Source organism: Hermetia illucens, chromosome 6 (assembly GCF_905115235.1).
Source record: "Hermetia illucens chromosome 6, iHerIll2.2.curated.20191125, whole genome shotgun sequence".
Lineage (NCBI taxonomy): Eukaryota > Metazoa > Arthropoda > Insecta > Diptera > Stratiomyidae > Hermetia > Hermetia illucens.
Window position 1 is genome coordinate 48,582,568 of NC_051854.1, and position 18,356 is coordinate 48,600,923.

Sequence of the window (18,356 nt, forward strand, 5' to 3'; positions counted from 1 at the left end):
GGCTAGTTCGTCCGCTGCCTCGTTGCCAACCCAGCATGGCATGGAATCCAAAGTATACAGACCTTGTTGGATGAGCCGAGTGTATTCAGTCTCTCAAGGTATTCTCACACCAGTTTAAAGTTCACCTGGTTGGACCTAAGTGCCTTGATCGCTGCTTGGCTATCGGTATGAATAGCTATGTTCTGCCCCCTGTAGTTCCTTTGCAGATTAAAGGACGCACGCAAGCCAGCCTTTGGAGCTTATGTAATTCCCTGGCTTTTGTGCTGAGTTCGGTTCTTTCTGCCCAAATTACCGCTCCATAGGTAATCATTGGCCTTACTATTGCAGTATATAGTCCAAAGTAGTATCTTCGGGCTGCAACCCCATTTTTTTCGTGCTATCGATCTGCAAGTCATCAGAGCCCTCGTGGCTTTCCGACAAGTGTTTCCAACATGTGTCTTCCAAAGTAATTTTTGGTCTAGCGTAATTCCCAAATATTTGACCTCTGTTTCTCGTTTCACCTCCATATCATGTAATGTTATGGCTCTCAGGTGATCAAGCTTACGCCTCCTAGTGAATGGTACTATGGTGGTTTTGGCTGGGTTGATCCGCAGTCCCACCTTTCTGCACCAGGCACTAGTAACCCTTAGTCCAGTTTGGATTCTATCATATAGGGTATCTTCATTTTTGCCCCTACAGATTAAAACAATGTCGTCTGCGTAACCCTGGACTTGTATTCTAGTATTTGTTAAAACGTCCACGAGTTCATCCACTACCATACTCCACAACAGCGGTGATAGTACCCCACCCTGTGGACAGCCTTGAGTGGTGTTCATGACAATAGAATTTGTACCTGTCGGTACCTCTATTTGCCTGCTTTCTAACATTTTGCCCATCCAGAATGCCAGGGTCTTTCCCACTCCTTTGTGGCTCAGGGCACCTTGTATCTCTGTGTACGATGTATTGACGAATGCTCCTTCGATATCCAAAAACGCGCACAGTGCAATTTCTTCCCGTAGTACCTCTGTCAGCTGATACAGAGCAGTTTCTGTTCACCGTCCTGCCCGGTAAGCGTGTTGACAGTGATGTATGGGATTACGCTTTAGAAAGTTAGTTCTAGTATAGTTGTCTATGACCTTCTCCACCGTTTTGAGTGCGAACGATGTTAGGCAAATTGGTCTGAAAGATTTAGGATACCCGCTTTCGGTATAAAGACCACTTTTGTGCGTCTCCATGTCCTTCGTATGTATCCCAGTGCTATGCTCCCCCTTACCACCCTCAGAAGAGACTCTAAGATGATTCCTAGGCCTCTCTGTTGGGAAAATGCAATCTACTCCGGGAAATTTCAGTGGTTTAAAAATTCCAACTGCCCATGTTAGCCTAGCTTCTGAGCATACCTCTTTTGCTAGTTTCCAGCTCTCCTTCCTTCCCCTTTTATTCGTTGTTGGGTTGTCAGGCAGACCCCGGGGAATGAGTTCTAAGAAGCAGGTGTACCCTGTCCTCCTCATTCTCGGTAAATGTCCCATCTTCATTTTTCAAACAGAGGATATTCCCCCGTCTTTGGGTACAGCCTTGTAAAGCCTGTTCGATTCCTTCACAGAATTCCTTGAAGCTGTTCCGTTTCGCTTCCCTGACCGCGTTGCTATACGTAGTCAGTGCATTTTTGTACCTCTGGCAGTCCCCGGTTTGTTTTGCCTCTGTTCTCATTCTGGCCAGGTTCTTGTTCCATCATGGTACATCCCTTGATGACTTAATTGTCTCAGTCGGACAGTTGGCCTCATATGTGTTAATGACGACTATGTTAAGGTTTTCCACCACTGTTTCTAGTTCCAGTTCGCTCCTGATGTCACCGCCCCCATGAAGTGGGCAATGTTGTTGCTCAAGTGCGTTGCGTAGGATTCCCAATCCGCTCTTCTCTTGGATTCCTTATTATTATTCCTATTTCGGAGTTACCCTCAATGTCGAATCTGATTATCCTGTGATCAGACATAGAGGGTTCATTCGACACCCTCCAATTCCTGACCATCCCGTTCATTAGGGTATTTCCTAGAGTTATATCTAGTACCTCCTGTCTGGTGCTGGTCACAAATTTTGGAGTGTTCCTTACGTTATATATTTCTAACTTATTGCTAAGAACTAATTCAAGAAGGTGCTCACCTCTACGATTGGTGTCGCTGCTTCCCCAGACTTTGTGGGGGCGTTGGAGGTTTATCTAGGCTATCTTAGCGCTGGCCATTGGCTCCGTTATTGTTTGGAGCTCTTCTCCACTGCCGGAGTGTCGCCCTTCTCCTCCGACATGGCGCTTTCCTGCGCATCGCTGTCCACCTTGAGCCCTAAGAGTTTTAGGTCTAGGTCGTTCAGCTTCTGCTCTTCACTGGGTAGCAAGTCTACTTCCCTGGTTGATCTAGTCCTTTCCGCCTCTATGGCTTTCGAGGCTTCTTCGGGGACCTTGGTATGTTTTGCACCCGTTGTCTCCTCCGAGGTATCTTTCCTCGGCTTTTCCCTGTGCATATGCACGGGTATGTTGCCAAATCGGTAGTCGATATGACAACTCCGACGTTTAATTGCCTCCAGGGATCAGTCATCGACCCCCGATGAGGAGTTTACCCTTGCCCTCCGCCTTGTTTCTGAAGACTCTCCATAGTCGGGTATGGAGATCTTCATTCTGAGTGATTAGGAGGCCCATAAGGTCTTCCGTTTCTATTGTCGCGGCTTTTGACAGAAAAACTGTCTCCATGTGGGCTCCTGGATTGGGGAGGTGGGGGATTGGGGGAGCGTTTTGTTAATAGTAGGGTCACCTCGTACAGGGTGTGGCTATCACCACTCGCTAACGGTCTTGGTAGACGAGAGGCTTGGCCTCTGAAAAGCCACGCATCGCCCCAGAGGAGAGACAGCTCATCCTCAGAGAGAGATAGGTTGGTCTCAGGAAGCTATGTTCCGCGTCAGTCTATCCTGCAGTGCACTGCTTGACCCCAGGTGAGGTGCAGGTGAGAATCCTTCGTTTAATAGAAAATGCAGCCACCATTTTGATTTCGGTATTACTTTTCCAAAAATTGAAAACATCTTTCCTATTTTTTTAATTTTTTATTGCGTTATTAATTATATATTTTATTGTGAGTTTTAGAAAAAATAAACTTGTGATGACAAAGAAAGTTGACACAAAATTTTGTACAACACGACGCCAATTCGCATTAAAAAGTGGCGCTTGCCATTCGCCAAGAACCAACGGATTTCAATGCCATTGTTTTGTTTGTTAAATTGCTTACACGAGCGAAGGATATTTAATTTTAAAAACATATGGATCGTAAGAGTTCAGTCCATTTCTTGATGCAGCTTTGTTTTCTGTTGTAAACTGAAAATTCGTTCTCAGTACATATAGTCAGTAGTACAGTCCCCACTTTCCATAGTCCTTTTCATAGATGTGAATCGAATGTGAAATGACTGACCAATAATTGAGATTACTTTTCATTTTGAGTTGAGATTTATATTCCTTTATAAATGAAATTGTCTTGAGCTATTTATTCCTGCTCTTTTTGGGGACAATGCCTGAATCGAGTTTCTGGGCACAATGCAAGTGAATATACATAATGTATTCACAGCTAATTTTCATCTGCAAATCTCCCTCCATAATTTGAATATCAAGGTCACCATTTACGAAAGAACCATGTAAGAAATCAACTCTCACGGCAACAGAAACTTTCTCACATCAATATAAAATATTACAAGTTTATTTTCGGATTCATTGCCCTTACAGATACTGAAAAACTTTACACGCAAGCGACGCAAAGAATTCTGGATGAATATGGCGACGGCCAGCTATATACGTGGGAAGTGAAGCTTTCTGTGATGGGTAATACCCACAAACAAGTAGCTGAGCGTATCGTCCAAGAATATAATTTACCAATGACCTGGGAAGAATATTCTGCACTACAAATAAAATATTGCCACGAACTAATGCCTTATGCAGAGATACTACCTGGTGAGTTACACAAAGTGCATTTTATTAATTTTCGGAATTTCTTTTTCTCATTCCAGATACTGAGCCCATCTATGAGGGTATGGTTCGGCAAATTGCTGCAATATATGGTAAACCATATCCATATGATGTTAGAATGCGTATTATGGGAACAACTGAACAGCTAACAGCAAAAATCGCAGTAACTGAATTAAATCTTCCTATTTCTGTTGAACAGTTCTTGGATAAATTCACAGAGCTAAGTCTGGTCAATTTAGGCAAAGCCGATTTACATCCAGGTACTTTTCATTTGTGTGAAAATAACAAAATAGCAAAAAAATCATTTTGTCGCACAACTTAATGCAAGACCATGTAACATATTTAATAGAAAGAAAATAATTGGCTGGCGTTTTTTCGCTGTTTACTTTTTGGTTGAACTTAACCCTAAATTTGCAAAGATGGGCTCAGGTTGGAATGCAACAATTTAGATTCCTATCATCAGCATGTAAAAATACGCATTGTACTTATTTATTATTATGTTAGCGTTATATTCCAGGCATTGCGCCATTATTACCTCATATTTTCCCATTACGTATTTCGAATGAAAGAAGAAGTAGATAATTATATTTGTATTTATATGGCTATGGAATTTTTGTAGTACTTCCTTCAAATGTAATTTTATTTTGAGAACATCCGCTAAAAGAAAATAAGTTTGTATTTATTTCCGCTATGTGATGTTTTTGCTTCTATAACAAGTAATGTATCATTCAAATTATGCTTTCACCATTCGCTGAAAGAGGCAACAACGTAAAATTTGATTTTCAAATTAAAAAAAAAAATCTTCCAGGAGCTGCACGACTCGTTACGCATTTGAAAAACCACAATATTCCAATATGTCTAGCCACAAGTTCTGGTGAGGATATGGTGAAAATCAAAACAGCCCGACACATGGACGTTTTCACTCAATTCCACCATAAAGTGTGTGGGTCAACAGATCCTGAAGTGAAGTTTGGAAAGCCAGCTCCTGATATATTTTTAGTAGCAGCCTCTCGATTCGGTGACAAACCGCAACCGGAAGATTGTTTAGTGTTTGAAGATGCACCAAATGGGGTGAAAGCAGCACGAGCCGCTGGCATGCAAGTTGTCATGGTTCCCGATTCACGTGTTCCACAGGAGATGCGGGAAGGGGCTACTCAAGTTCTGAATTCATTGGAGGAATTTAAGCCCGAAGATTTTGGATTACCGGCGTTCTAAGCATAGTAGCAAGATAAAGTGCAAAATAAATTCCTGTGAAACTATCGAGTTAGTACCGTAATGTGAGATGAAAGAAATGAACGTACAATTTTACTTTTGTGTGGTAAATTTTGTTTTTCATTCTTTTTATGGAATTTTACATGACATTCATTGTCTTGTAGAAAGTGTAATTTGTAAATACATTCAGAAATCTTTATTTTTAAATTTTACGCCATTGAAAGGCGAATAAATATTAAAAGAATAAATAAAATATTTCAGCAGAATTTTAATCAAGCAACAGATTTATCGTAAACCCGTTAGGATAGGTTTTGGCATGAATCGATTTGGTTTAAATTCACGCTCAATTAGTTCGATTTTGTAGTAGGAAGAAATAATTTAGTTGATTCGATGATTTTACTAATGTTTTACTGCAAACATTGGGTTTGAAAACCACTAAATTCTTCTCCACCAATTCATATGTTTCAAATGGTAATCATCATCATCAACGGCGCAACAACCGGTATCCGGTCTAGGCCTGCTGAGACACCTCGGTTTTGCGCCGAGATCCACCAATTCGATATCCATAAAAGCTCTCTGGCGTCCTGACCTACGCCATCGCTCCATCTCAGGCAGGGTCTGTCTCGTCTTCTTTTTCTACCATAGATATTGTCCTTATAGATTTTCCGGGTGGGATCATCCTCATCCATACGGATTAAGTGACCCGCCCACTGTAACCTATTGAGCCGGATTTAATCCACAACCGGACGGTCATGGTATCGCTCATAGATTTCGTCATTGTGTAGGCTACGGAATCGTCCATCCTCATGTAGGGGGCCAAAAATTCTTCGGAGGATTCTTCTCTCGAATGCAGCCAAGAGTTCGCAATCTTTCTTGCTAAGAACCCAAGTTTCCGAGGAATACATGAGGAGTGGCAAGATCATAGTCTTGTACAGTAAGAGCTTTGACCCTATGGTGAGACGTTTCGAGCGGAACAGTCTTTGTAAACTGAAATAGGCTCTGTTGGCTGACACCAACCGTGCGCGGATTTCATCATCATAGCTGTTATCGGTTGTGATTTTCGACCCTAGATAGGAGAAATTTAGACATTGGAACAATAAAATAAATGTGGAATAACGTTTGGAAATGATGTATTTGAGTATTTTAAAACTATTCGAAAATGATGATCGGGATATTCACCAAACTAGGCGTATATTCAACAATCCTTACCCTCATAGAATTGCATCTGAGTATTAGACATTTTTTGTTGCTTTTAGGAATAGTTGATTGATACATTCGATTAACTAGACCATTAAAAAGCACGACTGGAAAATTGAGAAAAAGTCGTAAATCTGGGGATCGCATACGACCCCTTGGCCAATAACGGGTTAAGCGTACGAAATAGAAGGATGCATGGTCGACAACTACTGAATACGCATGCCGCTAATTAATTTTTCAAGTCAAATTAATAAGAGTTTTTATATCTAGCCATCGCGGTTATTGAAGTTGCTATGCGCCGACTTCACAAAAATCTATAGATGCTTCTAAGTAAGCCTGCAAAGAAGATGGAAAAGGTTCTATTGAAGTACCTCTCGAGAAAGAGAAAGCTCAAAATGAGGGTTTTCAGAAAACATATTTTTGAAGGATGGGATGGCAGAAACCAGAATACCACAAGTTAGGTAAAGTGAAGCCCATAGTGTTTTACGTAGGCACCTGTCGTGAGACTTAATCCTACGGTCCTCTTCAGACACGGATTGATTTTGTGACCACAATCAGAGCCCCGCTGAGACAAGCAACAACGGTACCAGTCTATACCAAGTGCATGGCTTAGCATTCATATTGGTGGATGCAAGAATTACCTAAATCTCTACCGAACTATGGAGTACGGCACCCGTGTTGATACGGAACACCACGTCGAGGCCCGAAGGTCTCTTTTCGCGTGAGCACAACCACAACCACCATGAAACTCCCACTAGGGGGGCCAACCGCAAATAACCGAGCTGTCCTCACATACAACAGGAGTTCACCCGAAGTATGTGAATCCAGGGGCTTTCCCGGTTCCCATGGTACCAGTATACCCCTGGTAAGGTTTCGTGACCAATTTGCCACTTCAGATGAGTCCCCGTGCAGACTCGGGTCTGATCGCCCTAATTAGGTCTTTGGAGCATTCGCCTACTGAATCACGACCGGCAAACCAAAGTAATTACAGCGTCTCCCGGTGCCACCACTATCGAGGTTCTCCTCGACCACTTGGTTTTGGTTTGGCCGATAGGGTTGCCGCCCCATCTTCCTCGCCACCACCTCTGAGCACCACAAGTTAGGTAAAACAAAAACAAATAGGTCGAGTAACCTGAAGCTGGAAGCTTTAGGCGCGAAAGGTTTTGTGTTTCCTTATGTGAGGAATGAAAGATGCCCTATCATGCGTCCTCTTTAACTTGGGACTGACGAAAGTGATTCGCGATGCAGATGGTAAGGGGAGGGGCACCATCCTCTTCAAGTCCACCCAACTACTGACCTACGCTGACGATATTGACATTATGGGAAGAACAACCCGAGATGTACAGTCTACCCTCATCCAGATCGAATAGGCGGCGTGAGATCTTGGGCTGCACATTAATGAAGATAAGACGAAGTACATGGTGACAACGTCAGCACCAAAAACCAAAGAACGAACAACATCGAATCGCACTGGTTAAACGAAAACAATGAAGATAAGAGACTACAACTTTGAGCTCGTTGATAATTTCTCCTATCTAAGGTCGAAGTGTCCGGATAGCTGAGTGGTTAGAGCACAAAACTATCGTACGGAAGGTCGCGGTTCGAATCTCACTGGTGGCAGTGGGATTTGTCTGAGTAATACTCTCGGGTGAGCACAATGCTGACCACATTGCCTCCTACAGAGTTCTGAAATACTGTAGTGTAACGTTACGGCATTGAATGAAGTGCTCTTACACACTTCAAGGCCCCCAGACGAATTTATCAGTTATTGGTATTAATTTAAGAAAGTACGGTGCCATTTTGCAACGTCTAACTTTGGTGACGGATCTGTTATGGTTTGGAAAAAAATTAAGGAGTGTGCTATAACCGCCACGCTACACTGTGAGCCGGGTCAAAGCTATTTAGCTGCTCGCCCCTGATCCAGTCTTTACCACCGCAATGAGCAGTAAATCTTGCTTGTCCAGGTGTTATTAAAACAACTCCCATTGTTCGTTTCGTCAATATGTTGATATATGTATATTTTGGAATCTTGGAAATATACTGAGGAATATTTTGAGTTTTTAACTATGTACAAATGGAGCAACATACTTTTACGTTATCTTTCTCTTCTCTTAGCCAACCATATCCTTCCATTTGTTTATCCCGCTTTCAACGCTCAGTTGCCTTTTAGCAATGCGCTGTTAACCCTTTCACCATCTATTTTGTTAAAGAAAATTAATAATTTTTAAGACAAAGATTGTTCGCTCGTGACTTCATCAAATCTTCTTTTCATCTAAGTCCATGTCTGTGAGTCTGGAATTTTTTGAATAAAATGTTTTCCAAAAACCGCCATTGTAGTAAGCGCTTACAAAAAAATTATTCAACATTGCTGCCAACGGTACAAAATGAATATTTATAGCTGACACAACTGTCAACTTGTCAGACGAAAGTTGATATTTCTCCGGTTGCCTCTACTAGTCAAGGAACATTTCCACAATGCGACTGAGCTTGCTTCGTAACGCAAAGTTGGTGCCCCAATTGAAGGAACTTCGGTTGCATTTATGCCAAACTAGCGACGCATCTAAGGGAGCAAGGTATTACTGTTCACTGTGTTACACAACAGCCTCCTAACCTTTTCGCACTTCCAGGGACTTCGTTCAAAGGCACTATGTTAACTTGAAGAAGGACAACCCAAATTTGCCGATTTTGATTCGCGAATGCGGTGGAATTCAACCAAGACTATGGGCTAGATATGGTAATTCAAACTTTGTTAAAATTATATCTAGGAGTTCACAAAACAGTGCCGCGTTGAGATCGGATAAAGCCTTCGCTATATCTCTAAACTTTAGAATATTTTATTAACTTTAGTTGATTGATTGGCTGGTAGACAGAAAATAACTGAATATAGCATTTATGGAGAATGATTAAGTTACCGGGGCAGTTAGTTCAAAAGTTCAAGCTCCTACGAGCACATGAATATCTTCAATAATAAATCGATAATGATATGCAGCCCTTCTTATATTCTATTTCGTATAACAAGTTTAATCAGCTCATATGTAAACAACAAGAGCACTTAAAAGATAGTCTATTGCTTTTTCTTGCGAAGCTGTAATGAACTGAAGTGAGTAGAATGATTAGAGCGATCATTGTAAGTGGCCGGCAACGACCTAGAGGGCAGAGCTATCCCAGAAGCCTAAAAAAATTGGCGAAGTTGACCGTGAAGGTCCGCCCGCAAAGATTGAAGCTCCATCAAAGTGCTTGGTCGACAAGTTCTTGCACGCCTCTGTGCTAGCCAGGCTCGGGAATGTGTATGTGCGGGGGGGGAGGGGGGGCTCCTTTGAGTGCTTTGATCCCTCACGCTTCATTATTACACGGTGGGTCCGCACCGGATTCCAAAATAGACAATACAAGGGAATTCGCGACGGCCTAACGAATAACGACCAGACCGCGCGCGTGGAGCCGTAAGTCTCCGGATCCGAGTGCCGCGATCAAGGAGGGGAAGATTCACGACGGATCACAATCCCGATTATTGCCTCTTCCGCCTCAGATCTCGAATGAGGCGCCTGGGGTTCCCACCCTTCCTTGACATCCTCAGGCCAAACGAAAAAAAGAAATTTGAAAAAAAACTTTACACTTACATTTGCTATTAAACACTCCGAGCTCGGCGTGGTGAACAATTCTGTGGTGGGAAGAAAATTAAGAACATTAGGAATTCCCAAAGAAAATTTACAATTGTTTATATTTTTCTTTTTTTTATAATAATAAAGAAAAACTTCAAATGCTGTGCGCGAGGATTTCCCCGATCGGGCTGCGAAAACACACTACCGAATCCGGCTAGATGAATGGTTTGTCCCGGGCAAGCCTCCCCGAAAATTTTACATCAATTGCAGCCGCCTCTTCGCCTTTCTTCCGCTGATTTCTGTTGTAACAATTTATTTCCACAATTTTCTACCGTCAATATTAATTTAAACCACAACACGGCTAGTTTTCGAGGTAGTCCCGGAGGTTTATTTTGTATGGAATGGAGACGACAAAGGGTTCGCGCTGTTCACGTCCTTTCACAATCTCCTTTAATTTTTTCACTAAATTACTTCGTCGTCACGAATTCGAGTTTTTAAAATATCATATTTATTGAAATATATCTATTTTGGGGAAAAGTAAATCACTACCAATTCGTTCAATTCACTGTTATCACTCTCCACAATCTCTTCGTCAACCAAAAAAATCCAATCACTCTCCTGGCCTTCGACCTCTTTCTCAACCCAGCACCGCTTCACTTCCCGCTACATTGCCTTGAACTCTGTTCAGTTCATATTGCGGCAACATGCGCCTGCGGATGCGGCAAATCATTCACCTCTGTCAAGATTAATTCGCCCGAATGCATTCAATAATGTGCAATCTGCGGCGAACATTAGCGTAACTGCACAATATTAAATGCATTATTTAAGCAAATTAATTAAGAAAGAGCCGAATGAGATTCCGCTCCCGTCGCGAAGCCGCGGTCACTACAAATCGCACAGCTCAAACTCAGAATGTTCGCTGTAGAATACTGTCAAGATTGCAAAGAACTTATATTTGGAGATATTTCCAATTAATTCATGTCATAAACCTTCTTATTTTGAAGTTATGATCGAAGCAACTTCAATGCGTTTTCCGACCATTACGACGAGTGATGGTGCCGTAGAGAGAAAATCCGAGACCGTGGTAAAAACTATGCTGGCTTCTCTAGGTCTTTAACGTCAGCTATTTTGTTTGCATATCTCTACACCGCACCCCAGCGAAAATTCTGACTCTGAAAGGAATCAATTTCTCACCTCTTCTCAACGTACATACCTTCTCCATTCCGCATTATCCTCACCTGGGCCAAGTTGCCGCTGGATGTTTTGTAACGAGTGTACTGGAAGAAGTCCTTTTTTTTTGGGTGGAGGTGAAAACCTTACAAAGACGCTGATGCGCCAGGTTGCGGCAGTGTGTGGGATTCTCACTCCCTAAAACTACCCTCACTTCTCCGCCCATATCTTCGCGGGACCACCGTGAAGTATTACTTCCAGAGGAGGGCTTTGGTTTACACCAGCGCAACTAAGTAACGCGTCCGTCGCGCTTTCCTAGTTCGTTTAAGTTCCTTCAGCTTCTCCTGTATCGCAGTTACAGTTTGGCTTATCGCACTCCAGTTTGCTGCGGAACTCAAAATTTTCTCCACGAAATTATGGGGTCCGATAAGTGCGTTGAGAGCATCGTTTAACCTCCTTTCATTCGCGAATCTAGGACATTGGAACATAACACGCTCCGGGTGTGGGAAGCGATGCAAGAACTTCCTGTATCCACCGTATCACGTAAGGAACTGCGTTAGGTGGTAATTTAATTCTCCATGCTTGCGCTCGACCCATCTCTCAATCATCATCATCATCAACGACGCAACACCCGGTATCCGGTCTAGGCTGGGATCATCCTCATCCATACGGATTAAGTGACCCGCCCACCGTAACCTATTGAGCCGGATTTTGTCCACAACCGGACGGTCATGGTATCGCTCATAGATTTCGTCATTGTGTAGGCTACAGAATCGTCCATCCTCATGTAGGGGGCCAAAAATTCTTCGGAGGATTCTTCTCTCAAACGGGATCAAGAGTTCGCAATTTTTCTTGCTAAGAACCCAAGTTTCCGAGGAATACATGAGGACTGGCAAGATCATTGTCTTGTACAGTAAGAGCTTTGACCTTATGGTGAGACGTTTCGAGCGGAACAGTTTTTGTAAGCTGGAATAGGCTCTGTTGGTAGCCAACAACCGTGCGCGTATTTCATCGTCATAGCTGTTATCGGTTGTGATTTTCGACCCTAGATAGGAGAAATTATCAACGGTCTCAAAGTTGTAGTCTCCTATCTTTATTCTTCCCGTTTGACCAGTGCGGTTGGATGTTGGTTGGTGCTGACGTTCCCACCATATACTTTGTCTTGCCTTCATTGATGTGCAGCCCAAGATCTCGCGCTGCCTGCTCGATCTGGATGAAGGCAGTTTGTACGTCTCCGGTGGTTCTTCTGATGTCGATATCGTCAGCATAGGCCAGTAGTTGGGTGGACTTAAAGAGGATCGTACCCCTCGCATTTACCTCAGCATCACGGATCACTTTCTCGAGGACCAGGTTAAAGAGGACGCTTGATAGGGCACTCCCTTGTCGTAGACCATTATTGATGTTGAATGGTCTTGAGAGTGATCCTACTGCTTTTACCTGGCCTCGCACATTGGTGAGGGTCAGCCTAGTCAGTCTTACTAATTTCATCGGTATACCAAATTCTGTCATGGCCGTGTATAGTTTTACCCTGGTAATGCTATCATAGGCGGCTTTAAAGTCGATGAACAGTTGGTGCAACTGATGTTAATATTCCAACAGTTTTTCCATCGTTTGCTGCAGAGAGAAAATCTGCCCTAGCAAGATAGCTGAGAATATCTTATAGATGGTACTCAGCAACGTGATACCTCTATAATTGCTGCACTGTGTGATATCTCCCTTTTTATGTATGAGACAGATAATGCCTCTTTGCCAGTCGTCAGGCATTGATTCGCTGTCCCACACCATGAGCACAAGTCGATGAACCACTTGGTGTAATTGGTCGCCTCCATATTTAATCAATTCGGCTGTAATTCTATCGGCTCCTATTGACTTATGATTTTTGGGTCGATCAATTGGACCGACTGTTCCTTCTATACTTAGTGGTGACAGTACTTGTCCGTCGTCTTCAGTTGGCGGGATCTCCATCTCGCCGTTGTTCTGTAGTTCATCCCATTCTGTCGAAAATTAGATTTTCCTTTTTGTCTCGGCAAGATGAGCATCGAGGTTTGCAAGGCTTCATCTTCCTGACTTGTTGGTAAAACTTCCGCGTCTGGTGCGGTTGCTCCCTGTACTTTTCCAGTTCACAGACTTGTTGGCTTTCCGTCTGTGAAGTCGCTTCTCCGCTCGCCGGAGTTTCTGATAAGTTTCAGCGCGTGGCCGCGTTTTTTGAGAATGTAACATTACTCGGTATGCGGCATTCTTCCATTTCGTTGCTAACTTACATTCATCGTCAAACCAGCCCTCCGACTCTTTCTGCGGCTGGTGCCAAGTATGTTTGTGGCCGTATTTATTATAACGTTCTTCAGGTGATTGTGAAGATCATTAGTTGATGCTCCATCTTCAGGATCTCTGTTGACTGCGGTTATTGCGGCACCCATTTCCCCTTTATAGCTGTTGCGGAGTGCTGTGTTGCGGATGGCTTCAGTATTAACTCTCACCTGATTATCAGAGGGGATTCTGGGTGGTATTGTTATTCGAGCTCGGAGCACCATGCCAACGAGATAGTGGTCCGAGTCTATATTGGCCCCCTATATTTTGTTACTTTCATCAAGTCTGAGAAGTGGCGGCATGCGATCAGCACGTGGTCAATTTGGTTGAAACTTGTCTCGTCTGGAGAGGCCCACGTATGTTTGTGGACCGCAAACCAGGTACCTCCAACAACCTTTTCGTGCGATACTGCTAGCTGAATAATCCGTAGCCCGTTGTCATTGGTGTCTCTATGTAAGCTATGGGAGCCAGCGTATCACCTGAATACGGGATCCGTCCCTATTTGACTGTTGAAATCTCCAAGTATGATTTGGATATCTTATTTGGGACAGGCTTCGAGGGTCCGCTCAACTGCCTCGTAGATGATATTCTTCTCCGAATCTACAGTCTCCTCTGTAGGGGCGTGAACGTTTATGAGGCTTATATTTCTAAATTTTCCTCGCAAATGCAGTGTGCATACCCTTTCGTTTATATTTTCAAAGTCGACAACAGCAGGTTTCATTTTTTTGGCTGACTAAGAAACCTACTCCGAGCACATGGTTTACTGGATGCCCGCTATAAAATTTGGTCTAGTGGCTCTTCTCCAGGAAACCGATCCCTGTCCAGCGCATCTCTTGCAACGCTGTTACATCAGCCTTATATTGGGACAGGGTATCGATCAGCTGTTCAATAGTATTCGGTCTGTACAGGGAGCACACGTTCCATGAGAAAATGCGCCAATCGTTATTCCTTTGTCGTTGCCGGGTTCGTCGTTGTATTATCCGTCCAGTCCGAGGCTCCTTTTGTATCTTCGTAACTTCGGTGTAGTATTGTCAGCCCTACTCAACCTCCAATCTGGAGGACCAGCTGGTACAATTTGTCTCGTTTTTAGGCGCGTGAGACTCGCCTTCATCTTTCTCCGTCTGCACCTTCTCTTTAAAAAAGAGCTGGCAGCGGTCCCCACGTGGAAGTGGAGAGGGAGTTTGGTAGTAGAGCTGTTGGTGTTGGTTCAGCAGGTACTTCCCAAGTTTTATGCTTCATCGTGGTTACCAATCCACATTTCGCCCTGGGACCTATACTACCCTCTGGCTGGTGCCATCTTGCTTAAAGGTAAACGAAGATGCTGAAAATCTGATTTCGTCAAAATATGGTAGCGCGACGGTCTCCAAAACTCTTTTATATTGGTCCTGTCTCATGGTATTCTCGGCGAAATAAAGGGGTCCTGGCCCATTAATGGTGATTGCTTCCCATACCATTACAAATTGCCAATGTTTAATGGTTTGCATCAAGCAGGGTTCATCAAACTTCTCTCCTGTACGTCTTCTGACAAACCCACTGGTTTCCGTAAGGCAATGGAATGTCGATTTGTCAGAAAATATTATTTGGAACATATTGAATATTGAGTAAAAAATTACAATATTAATATTTAGCTTCTCCCAGCACTTTACACCGAATTTCACATATTCCATAGCGAATGCAATCCTCGCTTTCTTCATTATCTCAGTTAAGCGTGGTTTTTTACTGGCCGCTTGCATTGAAAGCCGCCATCCTTCAATCACCTTCGCAAAAGTTCGGTTCCAAATTTCCACGTCGGCGGCGTGTACCGCTTCATTGAGCTCCATCAAAGGTGCCCTGCGGTTCGCAACCGCAATTCCCACAATTTTTCGTTCTGCCCTAGGCGTGGTCTTTTTTTCCGTCAATTAAGACACTCAAAGAACATTGTTAATTAATTTGAAGAACAATCAACTGTCACCTCTCACACGTCTGACCAGCCTTTTCATACTCTTTATCCTGAAAAAGGATCAACCCTTCATTTTATTATCGCATACTAATTAGGTAATTCAACTCAATAAACATGATCAAGCTACGAACAAGGAAGACATTATTAAGCTACGAAGGAGGAAGACAGGTAATGATGAAATTTACGAGCTTTTGTAATTTTTTAATTGAAGGCTCGATTCCCCCTCTCTCACCAAAATCGATAAAACATGCAACACTTTTTTTCCTATTGCAGGATTTAAATTATTAAATTTAAATTATTATATCCGTTAAATCTGTTGAATAAGCTGTCTTTATTTGGTGCGATGCTTCTCGACGGGTTTATCTGACTTCATTTTTAATCAATCTAATTCGATTTTTTTTACTTTTTCAGAAAAAGGAAAGGAAACATCAGTACCACTAACGAACCAATCAGCTGACGATATTATGAAGCAAGTGGAAGCTTTAGGAAAGTAAATTCTTCCTTATGGTATTTGTTGATGCTTTGAAGGAGTAAATAAATTTAGTTTACATGTATAACTGTTTTTGTTGCCATTTGAAAATTAATTGAAATGTTCAAAAACTGAGAGTATTTGAAGTTGAAAGGGCGTAAGTGGATTTTAAAAACCGCGGCAAGCTAGTAGTGTTTGGAGGCATCGCATGATCCGAAACAAAGCAGTCATGAGCTCCTTTTAAGGTTTTGTGTGAAACAAAACCTTATTAGAATCGAGACGGTGTCTGTCTGTCCGTCTGTCTGTCTGTCTGTCTGTCACACCCGATTTATTCGGAAACGGCTAGACCGATTGTCACGAAAATTGGTGAGAGTATGTATTCTGGTGATCCCTTTACATGCAGTAAGTGGCGCCATCTTGTGTTAAGTTTAAGGGGGGGCTCCCCGTACATGTGAATGGAGGGTGCAAATTTTTTTTTCACAGAATGTAACCATGTAGGGTGTCAAATGAAAGGTCTCAATTAGTACTTTTCGAATCTGGTTCAATATTTGATATTAGATGAAACAGAGGAGTGAGGGTTCAAAATATGACCCACAAAAAGTGTAACAGGTCTCGTTCTCAGAACCTATCCAACCGAAAAATCTGAAAAAAATCACAGTGGTGCATTTTTTGTGAATTTCGTGCACTCTACAACCCGCATGACGTCAATATCACAACGAAATGAGTTCTTACGAATTGGGTCGCAGACAATTATTTTGTTTTTGGTTTTTTAGTTATTTGTCAACCAGACATGTGTCTATGTAGGTATATAATATATGCGTGCTAATGAACTTTGCGGGTAGTGCCTAATTCAGTTAGATATAAGACGTAAATCGGAAATATGGGTACGATAAATTTAGATACGTGCATATATGTGTACAGTAGGTAATAGGCAGTTTGTTTGTTTAGGGTGAGCGTGATATCTATGGCTCTAATATGTACGTATGTCTCGTAGTTTGGAAAAATATGAAGGATTATGTTGGATTTGTAGCTATATACGGACAGAAAAATGTGCGTTGAAGTTTCTCACATAAGATGAACACAAAACCTTTATACCCGAAGCGCGAGCTTCCGGTATTCCGACTTGTTTAAGTTTGCCGAGAAGGTTGTTACGGTTTTTAAGCTTTTAATCCAAATGCACATAACATGTATCTTAGTCCAAATACATCTTTATTAATCGAAATAAAGGCAATTACAATTGCAAACGGGAAACAAGACATTTATCTAAGTTACATAAAATTCTGAAGTTTGTTGAAAGTATTTTTGGCCATCATGGTGGTTTCCGAAGGTTTTCTCTTAGAGGAAGTTGTCGAGCTGCTCGAGAGGTCTGGTTGGTATGATGGATGAGGCACAATTCGATTTCAACTTGCAAAGTTGGTTGTGTGACTATCGTCGTTCATTCATTGGCAGTGCAGTACCTTCTCAGCGAAATCGTTTTCGTTTGGATTCAGGAAAACTTCCTTTCCTAGAACGATATTTTAGCTTTGGGAAATACCATGGATTTTCGCCGTCGTATGGGACACGTTTTTCATTGAATGTCACAAACAACAAAGCAGTTCGTGCATATAAATAATTGCCATTTACGAAATACGAATATATGAATATTCAATGAAGAATAGTCCAGCTCACAATGGACACATATATTTGTACGCATCTCAATACGCAATTTCAATTTGAAGCCCACATGCTTGTACGAATTGCAAAACAACCCCTCAAGGTAGATGATATGAAATGGAATATTTGGTCGGTTATTTGTAATTTGTAAACAAAGCGTATCGGTTGCAAGCTGAAATGGCGAATTGAGATGCGTAAAAAATATAAGGGTTGACTGTGGGTAATGGGTATTTTATAATTGGTATAATGGTTAGTGAGGTGTCGCACAGGATAAACTCCCGCATAGCAGGTCGTTAGGACCCCCGATGCGGAAAAAAACCACAAAATATACCAGCCCTTCGGCCTTTGCAACAAAAAATTAGACCTGGTGACAGCTACCTGAAGCACAACACCACGCCGCCTTACCATTTTCGACCCCCCTGACAGGTGCAACTATTTGACGCAGGCGCTAAGGTTCTAGTATCCCTGTATCTATTTACCATCGATTAACGCCCCAGGCTTTGAAATTGGCGGCAGCAAATTCATCATCGATCCGCACTTATGGCTACAGGCAAGTAGACCTGTATGGGACTTCGGCACACATATTTGTGGCATTTCATTATAGCGGACCTTAGCATTCTCGTTTTGGGCGGCGCAGACTTCCTGTGCTTCTATCGTTTGTTAGCGAATCTGTAATACAAGTCCCTTATTGATTACCGAACCAGCCTTATATCATCAGCAATGATCTCCATCTGCCCAACCGACACTTTATCCATTATTTTTGAAGACGTTGACGACCCCCGAGTCCGATCACTTCTTCAAAAACAGCGCAACGTAGCTACCGAGCATAGCCTCTCC

General features: G+C 42.6%; 2 protein-coding genes across 3 annotated transcripts in view; both read left to right on the top strand.

The window, feature by feature from the left end:
- Nucleotides 1-5,448, top strand: part of LOC119659069 (probable pseudouridine-5'-phosphatase) — a 39,116-nt gene extending 33,668 nt beyond the window's left edge. The window contains exons 2-3 of one of the 2 annotated variants that reach the window (XM_038066978.1): nt 3,734-3,958; nt 4,782-5,448. In XM_038066978.1, the coding sequence (XP_037922906.1) occupies nt 3,734-3,958; nt 4,782-5,188 (632 nt within the window). In that variant the 3' untranslated portion in view covers nt 5,189-5,448. Of the gene's footprint in view, nt 1-3,733; nt 3,959-4,014; nt 4,234-4,781 lie in introns of both variants that reach the window. The other variant, XM_038066979.1, reaches the window with a different exon arrangement.
- A 3,322-nt stretch (nt 5,449-8,770) lies between these two features.
- On the top strand, nt 8,771-15,954 carry LOC119658994 (NADH dehydrogenase [ubiquinone] 1 alpha subcomplex subunit 2). Its single transcript, XM_038066876.1, has 3 exons — nt 8,771-8,955; nt 9,010-9,116; nt 15,809-15,954. Exons 1-3 carry the CDS (start codon nt 8,858-8,860, stop codon nt 15,889-15,891), a joined length of 288 nt encoding a protein of 95 aa, XP_037922804.1. The 5' UTR covers nt 8,771-8,857; the 3' UTR covers nt 15,892-15,954.
- The last annotated feature ends 2,402 nt before the right edge of the window (nt 15,955-18,356 follow it).